The sequence below is a fragment of the Gymnoscopelus braueri genome, assembly GCF_963280865.1.
Source record: "Gymnoscopelus braueri genome assembly, chromosome: 11".
Lineage (NCBI taxonomy): Eukaryota > Metazoa > Chordata > Actinopteri > Myctophiformes > Myctophidae > Gymnoscopelus > Gymnoscopelus braueri.
Window position 1 is genome coordinate 40278172 of NC_137613.1, and position 24453 is coordinate 40302624.

The following is a 24453-nucleotide window of genomic DNA, read 5'->3' on the forward strand; positions in this document are numbered from 1 at the left end:
GTGTGTGGGGGTGTATGCATGGCAGCGAGCGCCGCAAAATCCTGAGTGTCAATTTACCTTTGAGAGTGAAGTTGACACTCTCAGAGTTTAATTGCCACTCAGGATTTTTTACCGCGTGTGTGTGTGTGTGCATATGTGAAAGAGTGCGCAGTCAGGCGATTTGCAGCAGTGGGCGTTCGTGAGGTGGAGAGAGTGGTAGACGAGGTTGCTCGCAGCTAATAATATAGCTGGAGGCCCCTACTGTAATAATATTGACAAAGCAACATAAAAATTAATCACAGGGAGGTGGAGATATTCAGGGAGGGAGGGGGACAGACTCGCATACTGTGTGTAAAGATGACTTTGTGTCTATAATATAGTCTATTGGAATTTTCAATTTTTTCCACCCCCTGAGGCTAGTCAATAACCATTGGCGTCCGCTGAACAGATTAACTTAGAATTCCTCGGAGATCCACTTAAACCGGTGGATCTTGGAACAGTTTAATTTCAAGGACCCCCATAACTCTCAGAGAGTTTACAGTCCTGTTGTAAAGAAGCCTCAATAGCGTCCCTCCTGAACGTTCGGCACAAAAAAAATACAGATCTACAAGTTCACAACACGCTGCGCTCGTATATGTGTATTTTCGCAGAAGGATGTTTAGCGTAGAGCAAAAAACAAGAGAGGGCCAAGTATAGAGCCCTGGGGGACTCCGGTCAACCAAGTATAAAAGGGTTTAACCCTTTAAGACCTGGAACGCATCTGTGTAATTTTTTTTATTTGAGCAAAAAAAAATGCGTTATTTACACTTTGGCTATTCAAAAATAGCAGATCTACAAGCTGGAACTAAATATTTTGAGATGGGGGTCCGTGTCCAAATACATATCATTTTGGGTGGTCCTTGACATGAAAAAGTCTGAGCACCACCGATTATAGCAACATAAGTTTTTACATAAAACTGTTGGGATTTGTAGAAGACATTTGTAGAATCGGCTTCAGGTCTTAATGGGTTAAAGTGGTTACCTTATCTATAAAAAATGCATCTTGCCACGTAATAAAAAAAGAAAAAAAAACCCCGGAGCCCTTCAGACCTTCACGATGGGTCATTTTTCTCGCTCGGCTGAAACCCCTCCCCCACCGGCAGCCCGCGTCGGCCATGATGGACGATTCAATCTCGCCTCCGAACAGGCACAATCAACCAATTAGAGCATGATAGATAAATCCTGGTCCCTCTGTGGAAACACACTGTGATTCAACTTTAATAGGTGAGCCAAATAGGTGGAGCCAGCACCTCTGGGGTCCTGCTCTGTTGGCCTCGTGATTGGTTGGAGAACGTGTGCACTTCCTTACAGGAAGTGGTACGTGATGAGGTTGAGCATCGTGGGTTCCTCCTGCCCGTGCGTGACTGATTCTCTTCAACATGTACTGTACACGCACGCACGCGCACGCACGCACGCACGCACGCACGCACACAGTGGTGGAAAAAGTACTCAAATGTTTTACTTAAGTAAAAGTATCAATACTGCAATGTAGAAATACTCTGTTACAAGTAAAAGTCCGGAATTCAAAATTTACTTGAGTAAAAGTACGAAAGTACTGGTATCAAAAGTAAAAGTACTAAAATGTTTGAAAATAGCAGATCTACAAGCTTACAACGCGTCGCGATGCGACGCGTTGTGAGCTTGTAGATCTGCTATTTTCAAATAGCCTATGTATAAAATACGGCTAAAGTGGTTAATGTATGTTTTATAATGTTTTATATCTGCAAAGTAACTAGTAACTAAAGTTTTCAAATAATTGTAGTGGAGTAAAAGTACAATATTTGCCTCTGAGATGTAGTGGAGTAGAAGTAAAAGTATAGACAATTGGAAATACTCCAGTAAAGTAAAAGTACCTCAAAAGGTATGTACTTGAGTAAATGTACTTAGTTACTTTACACCACTGCCCACACAGAATCTTTACAAGAGTCTGGGAAGTCAATAGAATTGGTTAAGCGTGTGTACTGTATGTGTGTTTGAGTATGTTTGAGGAGATTAAACCTGTCCAGATATCAGTGTATGTATGTGTGTGCATATACTGTATGATAGTGTGCATGATAGAGTGTGTGTGTGTGTGTGTGTGTGTGTGTGTGTGTGTGTGTGTGTGTGTGTGTGTGTGTGTGCGTATATGATAGTATGGACGATAGAGTGAGTGTGTGCGTGTATCCGCCCAGATCTGCAGCAGAGCGAACGCGGGGCAGACAGGATGAATAAACCATGTTGCTCGTTATCTTGGGGGGCTGCCACGGCAACACCATTTACATATGTCACCCCCTCTCCCTCTATCCACCTCGCTTCCTTCCTCCCTTCTTCCCTCGCTCTATCCTCCTCGCTTCCTTCCTCCCTTCTTCTCTCCCTCTATCCACCTCGCTTCCTTTCCTCCCTCCTTCAATCCACCTCGCTTCCTTTCCTCCCTCCCTCTATCCACCTCGCTTCCTTTCCTCCCTCCCTCAATCCACCTCGCTTCCTTTCCTCCCTCCCTCTATCCACCTCGCTTCCTTTCCTCCCTCCCTCTATCCACCTCGCTTCCTTTCCTCCCTCCTCTATCCACCTCGCTTCCTTTCCTCCCTCCTTCAATCCACCTCGCTTCCTTTCCTCACTCCCTCTTGCCGCCTCACTTCCTTCCTCCCTATATCCGCCTCGCTTCGCTTCCCTCTATATCTCTTTCTTCCTCCCTCCCTCCCTTTCTCCACCTTGCTCCCCTTCCTCAATCTTACTGCCTGGCTTCGTTCTCCCTTCACATCCTCCTTCCAGTTCCTCGCTCCTTCAACAAATGTTTATTCCTCACTGTCTCCTTACCCAGCACATTCACTCATGCACACGCACACACACGCTCATGTGCACCCGCCCGCGCAGGCACACACACACACACACACACACACACACACACCCCCACACACACACAGATGCGTTCCAGGTCTTAATGGGCTAGTAAAGAGTGACAACATATCAGCAGGGTTGTGTGTCTGGGTGGCAACACGTGTATCGGGCCCGACACACCTTGACATATGGAGATGTGGGTCTCACCGCAACCACGCACGTGTGTGTGTGTGTGTGTGAGTGTACGTGTGTGTATGCGCGTGAATGTGTGAGTGACAGCCTATGGAGAAAGATCACTCCAGATAACAAACAGGCGATAAGCGCTTAGCTGGGATCAGACAAAGTATGGGTGCAGAACACAACACACATCAGATTATTTTGTGTGTGTGTGTGTGTGTGTTAGGGCTGGTATCTTTCCTCAGAAATAATATTCAAAAATTGGTCTTAAAAATTGGCAGATATTCGAATATATTAGAATATTATTATCCTTATTATTAAAGAAAATATATATATCTTTTTTTATTTTAATTTTGTATGTTTATTTGACAGGGACAATACAAAAAACAATGTATCAAGTGCTCGCATCCAATAATACATTGTTTTTGTATTGTTCCTGTCAAATAAACATGAAAAATAAACTTTTTTTTAATTTGTTTTTTTTAATTAATTTTCATATTCGAATATACAGTACATATTTTCCCCCCATATTCAAGGAATATTCTAAATTCGAATATTAATTTACCAGCCCTAGTGTGTGTGTGTGTGTCTTTTGTGCACATTTGCCATGCGTGTATGGCTAGTTCTCATGCACGTGCAGCAGAGCACCCCTGTCTGAAACCCTGAAGCCTCATACACATATACATACTGTATATCGTCTCTGTATAGGGTGGAAACCTTGCGTGTCCAAAACCGTTCCTTTTTATCATTATTTTAAAAGCGTCTTACCGATCTACAAGCTCTCAACTCGTTGTGGATCGGCTATTTTCACTGCTTTTGTGCGACACTCGACGAAATATGATGGTACGACAAACATAAAAGGTTGAAATATGGAGAATATACAAGGTTTCTGCCCGACAATTGTCATTTTAAGATTTCTTTGACTATTCAAAAATAGCAGATCTATGAGCTTGTAGATCTGCTACTTTTGAAAGATCGCGAAAATGTGTGCAAATCTTTGAATATCTATTCTTTTAAAGCGAACATTTTTAACTGAAATCTTTGCTTCTGGGGGTCCCTGGAACAAAATATTTTTAGATGGGGGTCCGCGGCCAAATGCATATCATTTTGGGGGTCCTTGACATGAAAAAGTTTGAGAACGACCGACATGGAAACAAGTTTTTTTTTTTATTAAACTGTTAGGATTTAGAAGACATTTTGTAGAATCGGCCTCAGGTCTTAATGGGTTAAACACAAGAGGGTTTATTTTACCCCTCTCTTTCTCGGCCATTTCTTTTTCTGGAACAGACTGCGGGAAAGAGAAGGATTGGACATACAGTAGTAGGGGATAGGCACGGTACAGAAGGCTCTAGTGGGCTGACATATGAAATATAGGTTATGTTTGGCCACTCACTGTAGTAGTAATTGGCCACTGACGAAGAAGATGATAGAGATCGGAGATTGGCGCATTAACAGTAAACACATTGAGTGCCAAAAACGTATATATTCACGATGATGATCCTAGGACCCTTTAAAAAGGGAATGGACGGTATGTGACGTCAGCCCCCCAAAAAACGGACGTGCATCCGCCCCAATGATGGGATCTTGAGAAAAAGGTCCATATCTCCATGTCTTTTTAACAGTGGTCAAAACCAGCCATTTTCGACGGGGCGATCTCTCTGCAATGGCGGAATGGCAGAAATGTTATTGTTCCAGTCGTTAGACGGGGCCCTCGGCCATCGCCCAGACAACCTTTTGTTTACATCCGGGTCCTCGTGGTGGCTTCTGCAGCTCTAAAAAGATCGCCGATAAACGGTAAAAAAAAAAACGCTAGCACTGGATGTACCCCGTTTAAAAAAAACCTCTGGCACTCAATGTGTTAACATAATTACATTGGAAAAAAAAGCAGTAGCAGTAATAATAGTAATAAAGTACAGTCATTGAAATCACAATAAATACATTAATTAATAAATACACTCATCCTCCCTTAGCCCCTTGTGTAAAACGAAGAAAAGCGGTAGAGACTAGAATATATGGAGCCCCGAAACCGGCATTTCTTTACCTAACGTGGCTAAAAACAAAGAGCAGGTTCATTGCAAATGGTCGCCGGGGCATGTGCTCTGCTCTCACACGCCATTTCTGTCTGTCCCAGTCATGAGACGGTGCTTTTAGCACCGAGCCAGTGGCCTGGGAACAGAGCGGAGACTGCAGCGAGGCTGCTGTGACACGGGAGCAGGGTTGCCAGATCTGCTTATTATAATTTCCCCGCAAGACTTTATTTGAAAATAGCCGATCTACAAGCTCACAACGCGTCGCATCGCGACGCGGTGCGAGCTTGTAGATCTGCTATTTTCAAATAGCTGACGTATATGTTAAAGTGCTCGTGTGGCCCATAGTCGCTTCTTTTGGGCTGGTTTTCCTGGACCTGGTTGCTTGTTTCTGTCACAGAATCTGGCAACACTGCACGGGAGACCTCTGACAGCCAGATTGATGACTGAGAACGAGAGCACGAAGGGAGAGAGAAAACCTGTGTGCCTGTTCCATGTGTGTGTGTGTGTGTGTGTGTGTGTGTGTGTGTGTGTGTTTTGCTGGACGTTAGTGTGTGTATTACGCGTGCCAGAGAGATAAAAGATAAGATATGTAAATGGTGCTTTTAACCCATTCAATTCGGGAACGCATCCGTGTCATTTTAGATGTCTTTGGCTATTCAAAAATCTTTGAATACATTTAGTTTTTTAAAGCATTTTTTTTACTCAAATCTTTGCTTCTGGGGATTCTACAATCGTTTTTTTTTTTACTTATCTTGCTATATATCAGTGGTTCTCAAACTTTTTTCATGTATACGTCTCAAAATATTTAGTTCCAGGGACCCCCGGGAAGCTAAGATTTGAGTTAAAAATGTATATATATTCAAAGATTTGCACAGATTTTCACTATTTAAAAAAAATTGCAGATCTACAATGTAGCTCATAGTGCGGCACTATGAGCTGCTAGTTTTGAATAGCCAAATAAATCTAAAATGACACAGATGCGTTACCGGTCTTAATGGATTAAATAGCGCTTTGCAGTGTGCATTACATTCACACACACACACATTCACACACACACACACACACACACACACACACACATTCACACACCGATGGCAAAGGATGCCAGGCACCAACCTGCTCATCGGGAGCAGTTATTATGGGTCAGTGTCTTGCTCAAGGACACTTTCGACAGTAACACAGGGGGGAGCCTGGGATCGAACCGGGAAACTTCCCATTCCCAAGCGGCCGCTTTACTTCCTGAGCCACTGCCCCCCCCCCCTCAGATGTGTGTGCATGCATGCATGAGTAAGAGAGAGAGAGACAGAGAGACAGAGAGACACAGAGAGAGAGAGAGAGAGAGAGAGAGAGAGAGAGAGAGAGAGAGAGAGAGAGAATGTGTTGGTTCCTCACCTCCAGTGTGGTCAGGACTATCTTCTCCACAGAGGAAAAGTAAGCCTCCCAGAGGAACTGAGTCTGCTGTCTGAGAGACAGGATCTTGTCTTGGTGGATGGAGCGCACTGTGGATGGAATCTACAGACAGACAGACAGACAGACAGACAGACAGACAGTCATTACATGGTGCAGGGATACATTGGAACACATTAAAGGTAGGGTAAGTGATTTTCTTTGGTTAAAATAAGTGTTAAAGGAGGAGTTCACCCAAAAAATGACTTATTTTCTATCAATTACACACCCCATGAAGCCTTGATTTCATGGATTTATTTTTGTTTTTGTGGCATTCCTAAGACAATAATTTGATGACCGTGTGTATTTCCGGTAGGAGACACAAATAATCTACTTTGTGTCTCCTACCGGATACATTAGCCGGTAGGAGACGGGAATCAAATTATTAGCTTAGGAATGCGACAAAAACAAAAAATAATCCATGGATTCAAGGCTTCATAGGGTGGGCAATTGATAGAAAATAAGTCATTTTTTGGGTGAACTCCTCCTTTAAATATCTCTATATTCTGATAGTAATCATTGCTATAGAGTGTTTGTTCAGTAACAGGAATCAGGATAGATAACTCAGACAGAATGCATATTAAACAAGTCAAATTGGAAGTGATGACAAAGAAATGAGCAAACAAAATTGTAACTGGAACTCTGAAGCTGACAAATGGGTACTCTCTCCTGATTGGCTGAGATTTTGTCACCTACTGTACCTGAAAATTTATTTTCTGTTTAATAAAGAGCTGGAGAGACAAGGAGACTCCTGTTACTGAACAAACACTCTATAGCAATGATCACTATCAGAATATAGAGCTTCAACCTTTTAAACAAAAACTTTTTGCTTTAACCAAAACAATATCACTTACCCTACCTTTAAGGGCTCAGTCAGATATCATTTGATGGATAGAAGCACAGTATAACAGGTGCAATTTTCGAAAATAATTTGCAGCTGTGTAGAATTATTAACAAAAACACTCAAAGTCGACAAAAGTAGAGTAATTTGATAGTAACAAAATGGTACCGTTCGATGCCCCTTGGAGTGATGCACTGTGTGTGTGTGCGTGTGTGTGTGTGTGTGTGTGTGTGTGTGTGTGTGTGTGTGTGCATGTGGCCTATTACCTGGAGCAGCAGTCTCTCGTCTCCGATGACAGCGGCCGTGTTCCAGTCGATGATCTCCGAGAAGGGCAGCTCCCAGCCATTACTCAGCATCACAGGCACACAGGCAGCCTACACACACAAACACACACACACACACACACACACACACACACACACACACACACAGTATGAGAGAGAGGCACGCAAACCTTTTTACAGTACGTCCAAAGCTGATACCTTTCAGGAAATGGAGGAGAAAAAAAGAACCTGTGTTCCAATGTTATTATTTAGTCACAATCTCTTGTCAATACTTTTCATTGGTTCAATATTTATCACTTTCACTTTCAAAATGTTTCCAAAATGAGCCTATCTACAAGTTTGTAGATACGTTCGCTACTTTTGTTCGACACTCTTGCTATGGCAAAGTAGGGCATTAACCCTTTAAGACCTGAAGCCTACAAATGTCTTCTAAATCCCAACAGTTTTCTGAAAAACGTATGTTTCTATATCAGTGGTGCTCAAACTTTTTCATGTCAAGGACCCCCAAAATTATATGTATTTGGCCGCGGACCCCCATCTCAAAATATGTTGTTCCAGGGACCTCCAAGAAGCAAATATTTGAGTTACAAATGTTCGCTTTAAAAGTATATGTATTCAAAGATTTGCACATATTTTCAGGATTTTTCAAAAAGTCACAGTGCCGCGCTACGAGCTTGTATATCTGCTATTTTTCAATAGCCAAAGTGTAAAATAATGCTTTTTCAGCTCAAATCTAAAAATGACACAGATGCGTTCCAGGCCTCAATAGGTTAATAAATAATAAAAAAACATAAAACGTTACAAGAGATACGAAGATTTCTGCCCGAAAGTGACGATTTGCAGTTTGACACACACACACAGTCACAGAGAGACCAGGGGACGAATCTAACCTAGTTCTAGTTGAGAAACACCTTCGTAAACCACATTACACACTTTCCAATTATGAATGTATTCCTTCACATCGTTCCCTTGAGACACGTGCATGTACAGTATGTACGTACCCACACCACCGTGTGCACATAATAAAACAGCTTGACACCGAGATCAAAAAGAAGTGAGATCAAATATAATCTAGATATGCAGCGATACACAGGGGGTTAACCCTAAATATTCCTTATTCTTCTAAATAAGTACACCGTGAGCCCGATATTCAAATGCACGGAGGCAAGATAATTCATTATCATTTAAATATTCATACCAGCAGTATTTAGATATACTGTTTATAGAACAAAGAATGTGTTTGTGTGGGGCATGTTACCTATGCTGAGAGAGTCAGTTTTTATAGGTCTAACTTAACAAAAATAAACATTGTTATTCTGCCTGTTTTGCTTGTAGCGTCTCTGTGGTTTGCCCACTCCTTGATTCAGTAGCACACAGGCTTGTTCAGGTTCCAGATTAGGTCAGAAACCTCCTATCTCCATATTTATAAGTTTTGTGTTTTTTCATAAATTAACGCCCTACTTGATCATACTACGACATCACACAAAAGCATCAAAAATAGCAGATCTACAAGCTCAAAATGCAGTGCGAAGCGTTGCGCTTTAAGCTTGCCTTTGCCATGTGAAGGACCTAACAAATATATTTCATTTGAATGCAACTTCCCCAACTCCCACGCTAAGGAAATACAGTAAGCTTAACATGAAGCCAAAGTTTCACGGTTCCTATGGCCTTACGCGAAACGTATGCATTGTGTCGCTTCACGCTTTCCCTTTCCCCTCTGTGTGAAACGGAGTAATACATAGTAGTTTCCAAGCCTTTGAAGCTGCATTTCCGTTTCTTTATGGTAGTTTCCATCATATTCTGCCTAAACCTGCATAGCTTGTGAGTTGGTGGTGACTCGCAATTTTCCCTGTTGAGCGCAGCATTAAGCAACGAATGCGATGACAGGTTAACCTGCACTTGACCCACGTGTGTGCGGAGTGTGATTGACATCGAACGCAGCTCAGTGATAACAGCCTGCCCTGCTTTTCTTGGATAGTCATTGGATAAAAGCCAGGTTTGAGGGGGAAAAATGCCTATGCTGTCCAGTGGTTTTGCCTTTTGAAAACTAGGGCCAATCAAAATGCGGGACATCATCTCAATATGTGGGACAAGAGATAAAAATGCTGTGCAGTCGCGCAGAAAGCAGGACACCTGCTAACCCTACATGTATAACTCTATAGGTACCAGTAGTATAGTAAGGCACCATTATGCTAATTAATGCTAACATGCTAGTTAGCATGTTATCATCTTAGCTTAGCATGTTAGAATTAATTAGCATAATGGTGCCTTACTATACTACTGGTACCGTATAACTGAAAAAAACACGTAATTATACTGAAACAAATACAGTGCCGTAGTGTTAATAATTTAACCACTTAAACCCTATTTTATACTTCGGCGTGCGACGGTGTTGCCTGCCGAAGATAGCCGCGCTTGTAGATCTGCTATTTTTGAGAAAAAAAAAGAAGAAAATTAGGGAAACCAGTTTGAAAGTGGATAACTATAAAGAGTGTAAAAGTTGACCTTTAAGGGTCATTCCCAATTACTCCTTTGCGTAGAAAGGAGCCAGTTGAGGTGGTTCGGGCATCTGGTAAAGCATCTAGTAAACCTCCCCAAGGAGGTTTTCCAGGCATGCCCAGTTTAAGTCGAGGCCACAGGGCAGACTGAGGACTATGTGGGGGGATTATGTCTCCATGCTGGCCTGGGAACGCCTCGGGAAGCTCCAGTTAGAGCTGGCTAATGTGGCCAGAAAAGAGAGAATTCTCTACTGGAGCTGCTACAGTACCTCCGCGACTCGGAGATGGAGGGACAGATATTAACACTCAGGATTTTACAGACACATGAAACCCAAGGAAACACAAATAAACATGAGAAGAATATTGAATCATATTTTTCCAAGTTCGCACTCCCTCCATAGTATTTAATACCAGTTATGAATATACAACAAATTATTTATAAACCAACAAGCCTATTTATATACTTTTTTTTTTTTTTTTTTCATGTTGTCGCAACTTTTGTATTGCTGCTATATTGGACAGGGCTCCATCAAAAAAGAGATCTTGTGTCTCAATGGGATTTACCTGGATAAATAATAATAATGATGTAAAGAATTTGAGTACTTTTTCCACCACTGCCAGTTAGCCACGTGAACCCTGTAGTGGAGTAGAAGTAAAAGTACTGAAAACTGGAATACTCCAGTAAAGTAAAAAATACCTCAAAACTTAAGTACAGTACTTGAGTAAATGTACTTAGTTACTTTACACCGTTGCTAACTGGTTATCTAAGTGGAATAAAGTGTGACCATTAGAGGCCAAGGTAGAGGGAATGATAAAGCAAAGACCCCGAATAAGAAAAAGATGAAAAGATAAAGAGGTAAAGCTGGTAAAGAAGACAAGACGTACAAAGATGAAAAGACAAGGAGCCAACGGTGTGACCTTTGCCAGGGGGATGGAGGGATAAGAAAAGAAATTGAGGGGAACAGCTGGTGTGTGTGTGTGTGTGTGTGTGTGTGTGTGTGTTTGACATAATGACAGTGCTGTCACTCCCGGGTCATAAAGGTGCCAGCTAGAACAGAGCCGCCCCTGAGGCTGCTCTCTTTCTCTCTCGGTATCTGACACATATTGTACATACAGGAGACATACAGTGCTATAGCACTGATTCTCAACCCTTTTTGTTCAAGGACCCCCGGTTTGATATGCATTATTAGGCCACGGAGCCACATTTAACCCATTGAGGCCTGAGGTTCCGATTCTGCAAAATGTCTTCTAAATCCTAAACGGTTTTCTGAAAAAACGTATGTTTCTATATCAGTGGTGCTCAAAAATTTTCATGTCAAGGACCCCCAAAATGATATGTATTTGGCGGCGGACCCCCCATCTCAAAATATGTTGTTCCAGGGACCCCCCAGAAGCAAAGATTTGAGTTAAAAATGTTCGCTTAAAAAATATATATATATTCAAAGATTTGCACACATTTTCACGATTTCTCCAAAAATAGCAGATCTAAAAGCTCGTAGCGTGGCACTCGGTGCTTGTATATCTGCTATTTTTGAATAGCCAAAGTGTAAAATAATGCTATTTAGCTCAAATAAAAAAATGCGTTACAGGTCTTTAATGGGTTAATATGATTGTCTCTGGCCCCGATCTACACTGTTTAGAGTATAGAAATGTTCCATTTGTAAATTTCCTAACTATCGATAGGTGGGACTGGGGACCCCCTGGAAGCGCCTCCGGGTTTTCAACCAGACCCCACATTTGAGAACCAGTGCAGTACAAACACGCAACAAACAAACAAACAAACAATGCCTGGCATACGGTTATACACTCGCTCGCTCACCCACACAAACACTTCAGAGATTGCTTTCTCGTGAGAAGGCAAATGTTTCTCTCTCTCTCTTTTTCCCATGCACTCACTCCAATATAAGTAGGTGCAGTGGTGGAAAAATAACTCAAATGTTTTACTTAAGTAAAAGTATCAATACTGCAATGTAGAAGTACTCCGTTACAAGTAAAAGTCCGGAATTCAAAATTTACTGGAGTAAAAGTACAAAAGTATTGGTAACAAAATGTACTTATATTTGCCTCTGAGATGTAGTGGAGTAGAAGTAAAAGTATTGGAAATACTCAAGTAAGGTACAAATACCTCAAAATTGTACTTAAGTAAATGTACTTAGTTACTTTCCACCACTGAGTAGGTGGGTCGCATGAGTCTGACAGACAGGGAAAAGCGTAGAAAGGCAGAGAAGTGAGTTCTTGACAGGCACGGAGAGGAGAGGAGAGGACCTCCACTCTCCATGGCGGTTGGCAGAGGGGGGCGGGGTGAAAGCCGGTAGTTAGCGGTAGTTAAGTGCACTTATGTAGGTGCACTCGGTGGACAGTAGTGGGCGGTATGAGGAGAGCGAGAGGACTAGAGCCGCAGCGCTAATGCGGTGCAATCACAGAGAGACGGATGAATCGGGTAAGTGGGAGGTAAAAGAGAGCTGCGTGTCAAGGGTAGAGGGAGGGTAGAACGTATGGGCGCAATGCAGGGCACTTCACACAGGGGTCAAACAAGTTTAGTGTTAACTTTGAACTGCACAATACAACACAATTCATGGCCGAAACTTTAGATAATTCCAGTCATCTTCTTTGACTGACAGCTTACATCGTGTATACGGAATGAATTGTTTTTACTTTACACTATCCCCACCCTACGGGGAAGGGTAATTATATGGATATAGGCTAATTACAAGCAAAGACTCTTTGCTTGTAATCTTGGCAGAATGGGAGTTCAAGTTTGCTGCTTGTAGCTGTTATATACGGTATATATACATAATGCCCATCAGCCCAATACATAATGATCATCCCTCCCCCAAAACAGTGCGCGCGCGCGCGTGCGTGCGTGCGTGCGTGTGTGTGTGTGTGTGTGTGTGTGTGTGTGTGTGTGTGTGTGTGTGTGTGTGTGTGTGTGTGTGTGTCTCCTCCTCACCTGCAGTGCCTCCAGGAAGCGGAAGGAGCCCAATCGTCTGCCACGGGGCACCAGACAGAAGGTGGAGTTATGAAGCATCTCCCTGTAGTCATACCTGCACACAGACACACACAGAACATGCACACGTGTGAGTTCATCCTGATCACACAAACACTCAGTGATTTCTCCACCTTTTTTCATTTTGAGGACGCCCACTTTAGATTAGCATTAGGCCCCACAGACCCACATTGTATCTCTGATCTGTGCATTTTTGATCCCTCCCTTCATTTTTCTCTTTTCCCCCCCCCCTCCCTCCTCCCCTTGCCCAGTGAAATAATGAGCCCACGCATCCTCCTCTCTTGGCAAGTCTGCCAGTGCAGTGCTTCTTAAACTTTTTCATGTCAAGGACCCCCAAAATGATATTTGGCCACGGATATGGAATATGTTGTTCCAGGGACTAACCAGAAGCAAAGATTTGAGTTAAAAATGTTGGCTTAAACCTATATATATATATATTCAAAGATTTGCGGACATGTTCACTATTTTTCAAAAATAGCAGATCTACAAGCTACGAGCTTGTATATCTGCTATTTTTGAATAGCCGAGGTATACAACAATGGTTAAAAGTGGTTAAAATGATTGTGACTTAATTTAGCTGGGGACCCCCTGGTACCCTGCCAAGGACCCCCGGGGGTCCCTGAACCCCACTTTGAGAACCAAAGTAGTAAAGAGCATTCTCCCCCTCTCTCTCTTTTACAAGGATGCACTTGACCTCTCTCTCTCTCACAAACACACACACACTTTCACTTCTGTATCAAAGTCTCTGAGGTCGGCGCTCCCTTGTGCCTTCACCTGCACCCTGTCCAACACCCATGGACAACAACGCACCCTTCCTCTTCCTCCGTCTCATTCTGTCTCTCCTCTTTCTGTCTCTGTACTGTCCAACATCCGTGGACAACAACGCACCCTTCCTCTTCCTCCGTCTCACTCTTGTCTCTCCTCTTTAATAATGAATTGCATTTTTATAGCGCTTTTCCAAGTGCTCTGTACTGCATAGGGCTGTCAACTTTCCTCAGAAATGATATTCGAATATTGGTCTTAAAAATTGGCATATATTCAAATATATTCGAATATTATTATTATTATTATAAAAAAAAATGTATATATATATATTAAAAAAAAAAATGTTTTTCATTTTTTTGTTGTTGACAGAAACAATACAAAAAACAATGTATTGAGTGCTCGGATCCAATAAAACATATATTTTGTTTGTTTTTATAACTTGATACATTGTTTTTTGTATTGTCCCTGTCAAATAAACACATACATAGTTTATTTTTTTATATATTCGAATATTAATTTTCGAATATAGATATTTCCCCCATATTCGAGGAATATTCGAATATTAATTCACCAGCCTTAGTACTGCAGGTATAGGTTATCTCTGCTGTCTGTCCAGTGAGCTGAATCCTATTGCTTTCCAAACAGCATGATCAACCCTGCCAGTGGGTAATGAGCTGAGAGTGACACCTGCTTCCACCAACACAGCTGGCTCTGTGCGTGCGCGCATGTGTGTGTGTGTGTGTGTGTGTGTGTGTGTGTGTGTGTGTGTGTGTGTGTGTGTGTATGCGCGCGCGCGTGTGTGATCTGAGCATTTGTGGCTTCCGTGTGCACTCATTCATGTGATCACAGGTGCACGTTAACCCAATTAGACCGGGAACGCATCTGTGTCACTTTAGATTTCTTTGGCTATTCAAAAATAGCAGATATACAAGCTCATAGCGCGGCACCGAGTGCCGCGCTATGAGCTTGTAGATCTGCTATTTTTTTTGATTTTTTTCAAAAAACGGTTAGGATTTAGAAAACATTTTTAAGAATCGCCTCAGGTCTGAATGGGTTAACCCTCGTGTGACTTTGTTTGCCGTGTGTGTGTGTACATATACGTCTACTGTACATCTGTGTTTGTGTGTGTGTGTGTGTGTGTGTGTGTGTGTGTGTGTGTGTGTGTGTGTGTGTGTGTGTGTGTGTGTGTGTGTGTGTGTGTGTGTGTGTGTGACGGGGAAGGACAGTCTAAAGTACCCATCTGTCTCTGTGTAATGATGTGTGCACGTGAGGCGGTGTGTGTTAGTGTGTGTGTGTAGTCTTTGAGGTACACAGATGGGGAAGGGATGATATTAAGATATTTACCATATGAAAGAGACAGGCACTAGGTTGCTTAAACCTTCAGTCATTTATGTTCTCTCAGTCTCTCTCTCTACTGCCCCCCCCCCCCTCTCCTCTCCCTTTCCACTTTCTCTCTCTCCCTCTCTCTCTTTCCTTCTCTCTGCCAGGCCTGACAGTCTCCCCCCCTTTTATCATCTTTCTCTTGAGTTTCTTTCATGTGCCCTCCGGTCTCTCCTTTTCCAGCTGGTTCTCGCAGATACATGCAGGAATGTGGACATGGAGATGTCACACGCACACACACACACACACACACACACACACACACACACACACACACACACCACAAGCTAACAGTGGAGAACTACAGTTGTGAGGTTGTTGGGTTGAGGTTAAGGGAGTGGTGAGGCAGAAAATCATTTCTCATTTAGCTCTATAGGAGATGAAGGTTACAGGACATGGATGGAGACACACACACACACACACACACACACACACACACACACACACACACACAATTGTATTACTTTACTTGTGAGGACAAACATTTTGGAACGGCAATTGTATGAATGTCATTGTCACCTTTTTTGGGTGGCATTTTTACCTCCAACCCTGTGTCTGAGTTGTAAATTAATCACGTCACTTTTTAGAATGGTTTATTCCCATTGCTCCTGGTGTGTAATGACCAAGGGGCCAGCCTGAGATTTTTACATTGACGCCAATACGGAAGAGACAGTTCATATGAATGGCCTGTAGTTTCGCTGTTTTACCCCTGCTGGTGTCAGAATGAACGCGGATGGGTTTTTGACAAACTTTAGACTAGATTTTCTTACCTTAATACAAATTGTCATAAATACTATATCTCTGCTGTTCGGCCGGAACCAGCTAAATCCAAAATGGCAATTGTTCAGGAAATGAAAAACAAAATATCAATTTTTCAGAAAATGAAGAAAACCTTATATTTTTAAAACAAAGCAATACTGCCTCATCAAACTTGGTATTGTGACTTTATATATTATCAGATACTTGCATGTGTCATTATATTATCACCACTTTACCCAAATCCAGTGCAAGTGGAGTTAGGAGGTTTTGTCCATCATTGATAAGAACAGCTGGCAATGGATCTCAAAGCTCACAACACATCACAACGCATTGTGAGCTTGGAGATCAGCTATTTATGGTGAGCGCCATCCTCATATACTATAGATCAAGCTGAATTCTGTACTTAAACAACTTTTATTTTAACATGCATTGTAAACAACCATGGATCTAACCACTGTTACCACTGTTGTTCTTCTACAGTTGAGTGCAACAAACAATTCTGCCTCAATACTCAATGATGTATTTAACAAAAGCGATCATGGCACACCAACAATAAATAAATGGCATATAAATACAAAATACATTCATGAAAAATAGAATCTGTCAAATCTGTAGCCTACTGCACTAACAATAACAACCACAGTTGAATTTACCTATCATATACCTACAGTATCAACATTTTATTATCACACTGTTGTGTGTTGTGTGTTGCGTGTGTGTGGTGGGTGTTTCTTAGTGCTTTAGATTGTCATAAAAGCTGTGAAAGTCTTTTGGCATGATCTCCTTGAGCTCTTGGAGATGTTTGAAACAAACTCCTGCACACACTCATTCTCTGTCCATTAACATTTAAAAAGAAAACACCTTTGTGAAGACACCCTTCTCCTCTTTACTGGGGTGACATCTATCAAACCTTGCACATACATTCTCTTCTCTTCCCAGTTTATGTTCTCCCAAAAGCATTGAAAAATCTTCTCCCTGTCTGCCTCATACAGAGCAGAGCTTCTCGAGAGCCTGAGAGGAGGGGGGAGTTGTTTGTTTTTGACGGACAGTTTGAGGGTCCAATGGAGTTAGGAGTTTTCGTCAGAGGCGCTTTTTAATACTTTTCATATGTTATTATTAAAAAAAAAATTACACAGATGTAGAGGGGGTTCAATAGCGTTGATTTATGAAAAAAAAAAAAAAAACTGAAAATGGAGTTAGCTGGTCCCGGCTGGACACTGACGATATGCTTCCAGTCGCTAGTTTAAAGTCTCCTTTCAATCATCATGATATGCGTTTTGGTAAACTATGGTCCCATTTATTTTAAAATTGACGATAAAGTAGGTTATTCTCTAGGAGGGGCGGGATGATTTGATTGACAAGCTACCCAACCAATAGCATTCATTTCCGGTTGGAAAGGATATGACGCGATATTGAAAGATGGCGGATTGCACACAGCTGAACAATCGGCTTCATTTTCGGTCTGTAGAAACCAATGGCGTGACGCTGTCCATTCATTTTATACAGTCTATGGTGCTTTATTAACCACAAAACAACCACTTCTCTTGTGAGGACCAGGAACATTGTCCACACAATGTCCATTTTCTCAAATTCGACTATACATTTGGACCTTACAAGTATACTGTAGTAATACAATTACACACACACACGGCATGAAAGTCAATAATAAAAATTATACCTCCATAAATCAAATTCATGACATTGCGTTTGCATAACGTGATTATGATTAGCGCACACATGCACACACAGTACTTGTACACCGACTGCATGCATACACACACACACACACACACACACACACACACACACACAAAGTACTTGTACACAGACTGCATACACACACAAACACACACAGCATGAGCAGGCAACAGATGCAGCCACTCACATTGACATTCTGTCATCTAGCAATGGAGAAAAAGGAGCTATACAACCTAATTTTTCTATACCAGCTGTCTGCCTGGCCACTGTGTGTGTGTGTGTGTGTGTGTGTGTGTATATGTATGTGTGTGTGTGTGTGTGTGTGTGTGTGTGTGTGTGTGTGTGTGTGTGTACATGTGTCACAGTCAACTGAACAGATGAGCATCATGACAGTGAATATCAATTTCAGAGCAACAGGGCCAGGATTTAATACAAAACAGGCCTGCAACATGCCTGTGTGTGTGTGTGTGGGGGGGGGGGGGGTACGTTAAGCATCATCCATTTCTCAGCTCTGAGATTCTTCAGATTAGCATACAGAACAGCAGGGGTGGGCAACCTTTTCGGGCACATGATCACTTAGCCTTTTTTCAAGGCTGACGTGATTACCCACACAGTGAAAAACATCATTGCTTTTATGTCATATTATAGGCTGTTAGAACAACACAACATAAGCATAGAATGAGTCAATAATTTAACATCAATAATAATTTTTATTAACATTAAATAATGGTTAATTTGATATATAACTTAATTGATCATTTCAATAGCCCAATCTGATCATCTGGTAGATGAAAAACAGGTGGTTGCCTCTATACAGCACAGTGGATAGTCTAGCCTAATTCATACTTTGTTGCAGGACTGTGTCGGTCAGTAAGGCATTTTTTTGTTGTTGATGTGTTTTCATCGAGTGGGGAGGGACGTGGACATAATAGTGCCTTACATTAACGGTTTATTAAACTGCCATACCCATTCCACGGAGGTACAGTACATTGGAGCCTGACCCCTACTATGCCCCCCCCCCCCCCCCGCTTTGAAAACTTAGCAGGGTCAGGGTCAGCCAAGCTCACTTTTGGCTCTTTTTTTTTCGATTACAAGAACCTAGTAAACCGCGCTGTGCCGTGCGCCATATTTCACAAGTTCTGGATTGGTTCCCATACGCTGCGGCTGGGTTTCAGATAAAAGGTCCTCAGAACCTAAAAGGGCCCTGCTCAAGAGGTAGTACAAACCCCGAGTTCTGGGAACCCCAGCTGAGCTCGTAGATCAGCTATTTGGGGGTTTTAATTAGTGTTTTTTTTTATTAAGTACCTCTCTGGTTCTGGTTATAATGGAAACCTAAAACAAACAAAAAACTATCACAGAACTTCACGGGCTCTGGAAAGTTCCGGTTATGGAAGGCTCTGGGTTACCCTTCGTAGTCCAAAAGAGCCAAAATATGTCCCCTCATCCTCTCCCCTCACTGCTTTATAACACTTAGCGGGGTCAGGGTTACCCCAGGCCCAGCTCACTCCGTTTCACTTCCACCTTGTCTTGTCTTTCTCTCCCTGTGTCTCCTGTGACTTGTTTCTCCTCTAACAAAAGCACAGCTTCTCTCACCATTCTGTTTGGACGACCTTGAGCCGCGAGGAACCCACCACGGAGCTGTTTCCATGTTCTGTGTGTGTGCGCGTGCGTGCGTGCGTGCGTGCGTGTGTGTGAGAGAGTGCGTGTGTGTGCGAGCGAGCGCGCAGGTTTGTGTGTGTCTGTGTGTATTTTCTAGTGCCCTTATATGTGTGTGTGTGTGTGAAGGTATTTCTGTGTGAGTGGAGTTTGTACTGTTTGTACTTGTAACTTATTGTGTGTGTGTGCGCGCGTGCGTGCGTGCGTGTGTGTGAGTTCCTCTGAGAGCATGAAGGGGAGATAAACACACCGTACACCAATGGACACCAGTAGATTAACTTAAATACATTTTGGAGTGCAATACAATATAGAGGGCGTATTAGAATGTTTAATTAACAGCATACTGGAGAAGTGCTCGTTGTCACACTATAAAAAGGACATGAAGTTAACACAATGCAAACAGCCGGCAAAGACGAGCAAATGAACAGAAACTGGTAGAAAATAGGAAATGTCTTTAGTTTGCATACACGTATATACTGAATATATGTTCTGCGCATGCGTTTGCGTCTGGTGCGTTTGCAAGCAAGCTTCTAAGAGCCTCTGAAGTCTGATGCAATTAGGAGACTTCCTCTTCCCAACATCAGCCTTCAACACCGTTACCCCGGCAACGTGTCATTAACCCCCCTCAACTGCAACTTAATTACACAATGATTTTCTGCACGTCATCTACATTGGATAGTGCAGACATGGTTAAAATAATGTGTGTGTGTGTGTGTGTGCATTTAAAATAATGTTTTTTTCTTGAAAACAACTTTTCAATTTACCCTTTCACTCTCACTCAAGTCTCTCTCTCTCTCTCCCTCCCTCCCACTCTCTCTCTCTCTCTTTCTCTCTCTCTCTGCCAGTCAAATACAGGGTAAACAGAACTGAGAACAGCGGCTTCAAGGTAAAGGATCTCTTTACCGAGTTGACTTTTTGATCCTCACAGGATCTTCTTCGGGTCCGTTTAAAATGCACACCTCTACATTTTTTAAGCAGCCACTGTTGATGTGCGTGCAATTAGGTTTCCGCTGGGAATCTTTTATTTTACAAATGAGGGGCCAAATACATACTGTATAATAATACTGTATAATTTTTACATTTAAGGCCTAATACATTTCTACAAATGCTACAAATTGCTAAAAAAAAAACCTGTGATAGCCATTTTGGGTATAGAATTTGAAGGGTCAATTTTTTAAAATAAAAAACAAAATAAAAAAAAATCTAAAATTATTCTTTATTTTTGGGGTTTTTCCGTTCTTCACAAAGAACCAGGAGATAACATTTTTCAAAAAGTTGCTGCTCCATTCACTTCAATGTTAAAAAATAAACGGAGAAAAAAATAACAAGTTTCCTATTTTGTACCTGGAAACATGCTGGCAGAGGTGGCAAACAATTTTTTGAAAAACCCTGGCAGTTTAAGAGTTAAAATCATGTTTACATTATCTCCGACAATTTTCCAAAGCATACATTCATTCTCAATTTCTGTTTTTTTTTTCCATTTGGGGAAAAAAACTGCCAATTTAACATCGAGGTGCCCACAAGGTTTATGTGCCCACTGGACCTGTAAAATGTCATTAATTATAGTTAAAGGCCTACATGCGCTTGCGCCAGCCTATATATATATATTATATATATATATATATATATATATATATATATGAGTTACTCGGCCCCCTCAACAGCACTAGGTCACTTACTGTAGACCAACTGACCAGATGCTCCTCACAGTCCCGTGCACCCGGCTGAAGCTAAAAGGTGACCCTGCCTGTTCGGGCGCTGCTCCAAAACTGTGGAGAACAGCCAACCTCTACTCATTAAGCCTGCACCTTCCTTTGGACATTTTTCAATCCAGACTTAAAACGCAGTGTCATCCCTGGTCTTTTAACCCATTAAGACCTGATGTCTCCTAAATCCCAACAGTATTCTGAAAAAAAACGTATGTTTCTATATCAGTGATGCTCAATCTTTTTCATGTCAAGGACCCCCAGAATTATATCTATTTGGTCGCGGACCCCCCATCTCAAAATATTTTGTTCCAGGGACCCCCCAGAAGCAAAGATTTGAGTAAAAAAAATCGCTTAAGATTTGCACACATTTTCATGATTTTTCAAAAATTGCAGATCTACAAGCTCGTAGCTATGAGCTTGTATATCTGCTATTTTTGAATAGCCCAAAGTGTAAAACAATGCTTTTTAGCTCAAATAAAAAAATGACACAGATGCTTCTTCTCCCGGTCGTAAAGGGTTAAAAAAAAAGGCCATGCCTCCGTGGAGGTTTTTATGATGTGTATACTCTGTACAGTATGGTGATTAATTTTTGTCTTTTGTATCTGTATATGCTGTGCAGCACTTTGGTCAGCCGTGGTTTGTTTTTAAACGTGCTCTACGAATAAAATTGCCTTGACTTTTTCAATCCCCACCCAATCCGGCAGATTTCCCAAAGGTGGTCTTGATGATGGCGGAGGGCCTGGCGTGGCGCCGGCAGGTATTTTTTGGTGGCGTATAAAAGGCACCCAAGCAGCAGACGCCCTGCCCCGGTGTCCCTCCTCCTCCCCGCGGACACAAAGCTCCGGAGTGACGACACAGCCAGCCCCGAGTGTCTTCCAGTGAGCGAAGAGAAAAGAGATCCAATTTAACTGCCTTTATGAGACTATTGTCACATTAGCTTCCTGAGTATTTCGCGATCTCCCTCTCTGTCTCTACCTCTCTCGCTCATTCCTTTGTCTCTTCCCCTCTCTCTCTCTCTCCTTTGTGTGTGCGTGTGCGTGTGTGTGTGTGTGTGTGTGTGTGTGTGTGTGTGTGTGTCCGTCTAAGAAAACGGACTGTGGCTGCTTTTGTCAGTGTGTGTCTGTGTATTATGAACCAATGCGAGTTTCTGTGCAAGATGTGTGTGCTCAGACGTGTGTGTGTGTGTGTGTGTGTGTGTGTGTGTGTGTGTGTGTGTGTGTGTGTGTGTGTGTGTGCGTGCGCGTGCGTGTGCGTGAGTGTAGGTATAACATGATGAGATGCAGTGTCAGTGTGTGTGTGTGTGTGTGTGTGTGTGTGTGTGTGTGTAAAGACAGAAAGGCGAGTAGGCCTGTGGCTGGATGGATTAGCAGGCACAATGAGAGGAGCTGAAAATAACACCACACACACTGGGAGCTCAGAACACAACCCGATCCACTGACAGCCCCACCTGGGAGACGCGCAGACGCGCGCGAGCACACACACACACACACACACACACACACACACACACACACACACACAGTTAGTTTTAACTCTGAGAGAATGCAAAAATGGATCCTCCAAGGGGTCATGCAAAGTGCTTACTATAACCACTTAAGCCCTATATACTTCATTGTATCCTAGCAAGCAAATTGTGTATTTTCGCTATTTTGAAAATATTACAAATGACAATTCGAAAAAACTGATCTGATCTGATTAACTAAGGTGGTTATATGACTGATGACTTTTCAATGTATTATAGAATAGACAATGTGTTCTACATCAATGCATTGTAGATCAATGGGGGGGTAGCAGCGATGCCAGCAATCACTTCAGGGTGTCTGGCTCAGAGCAATATTTTCATACAATGGCGTCAATACATATATATAAATAAATAAATAAATAATGCCATTTTTCTTTCTTTTCTGTCAGGTGGAAACCTCATACAGTGTTGCCAGGTCTGCTTATTATAATTTCCACCCAAGATTTTGTTTGAAAATAGCAGATCTACAAGCTCACAACTTGAGCTTGTAGATCTGCTATTTTCAAATAGCTGATGTATATGTTTAAAGTGCTCATGTGTGGCCATAGTCGCTTCTTTTGGGCTTGTTTTCCTAGACCTGGTTGCTTGTTTCTCTCACAGAATCTGGCAACGCCGACCTCATACTGTATGTCCAAAACGGTTACTTTTCATGATTCAAATAAAACAACAGCAGATCTACAACCTCGCGACGCGTTTTGAGCTTGTAGATCTGTTAAATTTTATGCTTGTGTGTGACGCTGTTATAATCAAGTCGGGGCATCAATTTACGAATTTTTTTTTTACAATTTGGAGATAAGAGGTTCCTGCCCGTCAGTGACGATATGTCGGCAATTAAGCATGGAGGTGCCTGACAGAGTAACAGATGTGCAGTGGAAGCAGGTCTGTGGTTAATGCTTGATTTATAACATATATACTGAGGGAAATGTTTATGTCTCGTGTAAAAAGAAATATATATAGCCAATCTTCAAGGTTACAACGTACAACGCAATCACACAACACATTGAGAACTTGTAAATCGGCTATTTTCCGGCACGTGACACCGTCATACAATGAAGTATACTGTAGGCTAAATCAAGCTTTAGGATGGAGCATGTATCAATTCTCCCTAAGTGAGAGCATTAACCCCTTCAATCCAGGAACGCATCCGTGTCATTTTAGAATGATGACAATGACACAAATGTCTTCTAAATCCTAACAGTTTTTTGAAAAAAACGTATGTTTCTATATCAGTGGTTCTCAAACTTTTTCATGTCAAGGACTCCCAAAATGATATGTATTTGGCCACGGACCCCTATCTCAAAATATTTTGTTCCAGAGACCCCCCTCCCCCCCATAAGCAAAGATTTGAGTTACAAATGTTCGCATTTAAAAAAATATATATCTTCAAAGATTTGGACACATTTTCATGATTTCTCAAAAAATAGCAGATCTACAAGCTCGTAGCGCGGCACTTACGAGCTTGTAGATCTGCTATTTTTGAATAGCTAAAGTATAAAATGACACGGACGCGTTCCCGGATTGAATGGATTAATGGGGAGTGAGGGGTATCAACCTACAGTGTGTGTGTGTGTGTGTGTGTGTGTGTGTGTGTGTGTGTGTGTGTGTGTGGGGAATGATAATGTGTGCACACATGCGTATAGCGATAAATAGGAGAGGGGACAGAACAGTCACTGGGCTGTGACTGAACTGTGTGTGTGTGTGTGTGTGTGTGTGTGTGTGTGTGTGTGTGTGTGTGTGTGTGTGTGTGTGTGTATACCCTCGCCTCCTTAACTCTAGCCCTCTCTACTTCCCACTCATTTGCCCTGTGGCTGTGCACTCTGTTAGCCCTGTGCGGTGCGCGTCTCTC

At 42.2% G+C, this 24453-nt stretch overlaps 1 protein-coding gene across 1 annotated transcript in view; it reads right to left on the reverse strand.

Annotated features, from left to right (window-relative positions):
• The window catches only part of ext1b (exostosin glycosyltransferase 1b), a 149898-nt gene that overhangs the window by 27573 nt on the left and 97872 nt on the right, over positions 1–24453 (reverse strand). Inside the window, exons 4-6 of the mRNA XM_080441784.1 lie at positions 13062–13155; positions 7596–7703; positions 6435–6554 (exon numbers count right to left, since the gene is read on the reverse strand). Of these exons, the coding sequence (XP_080297910.1) occupies positions 6435–6554; positions 7596–7703; positions 13062–13155 (322 nt within the window). The remainder of the gene's footprint in view (positions 1–6434; positions 6555–7595; positions 7704–13061; positions 13156–24453) is intronic.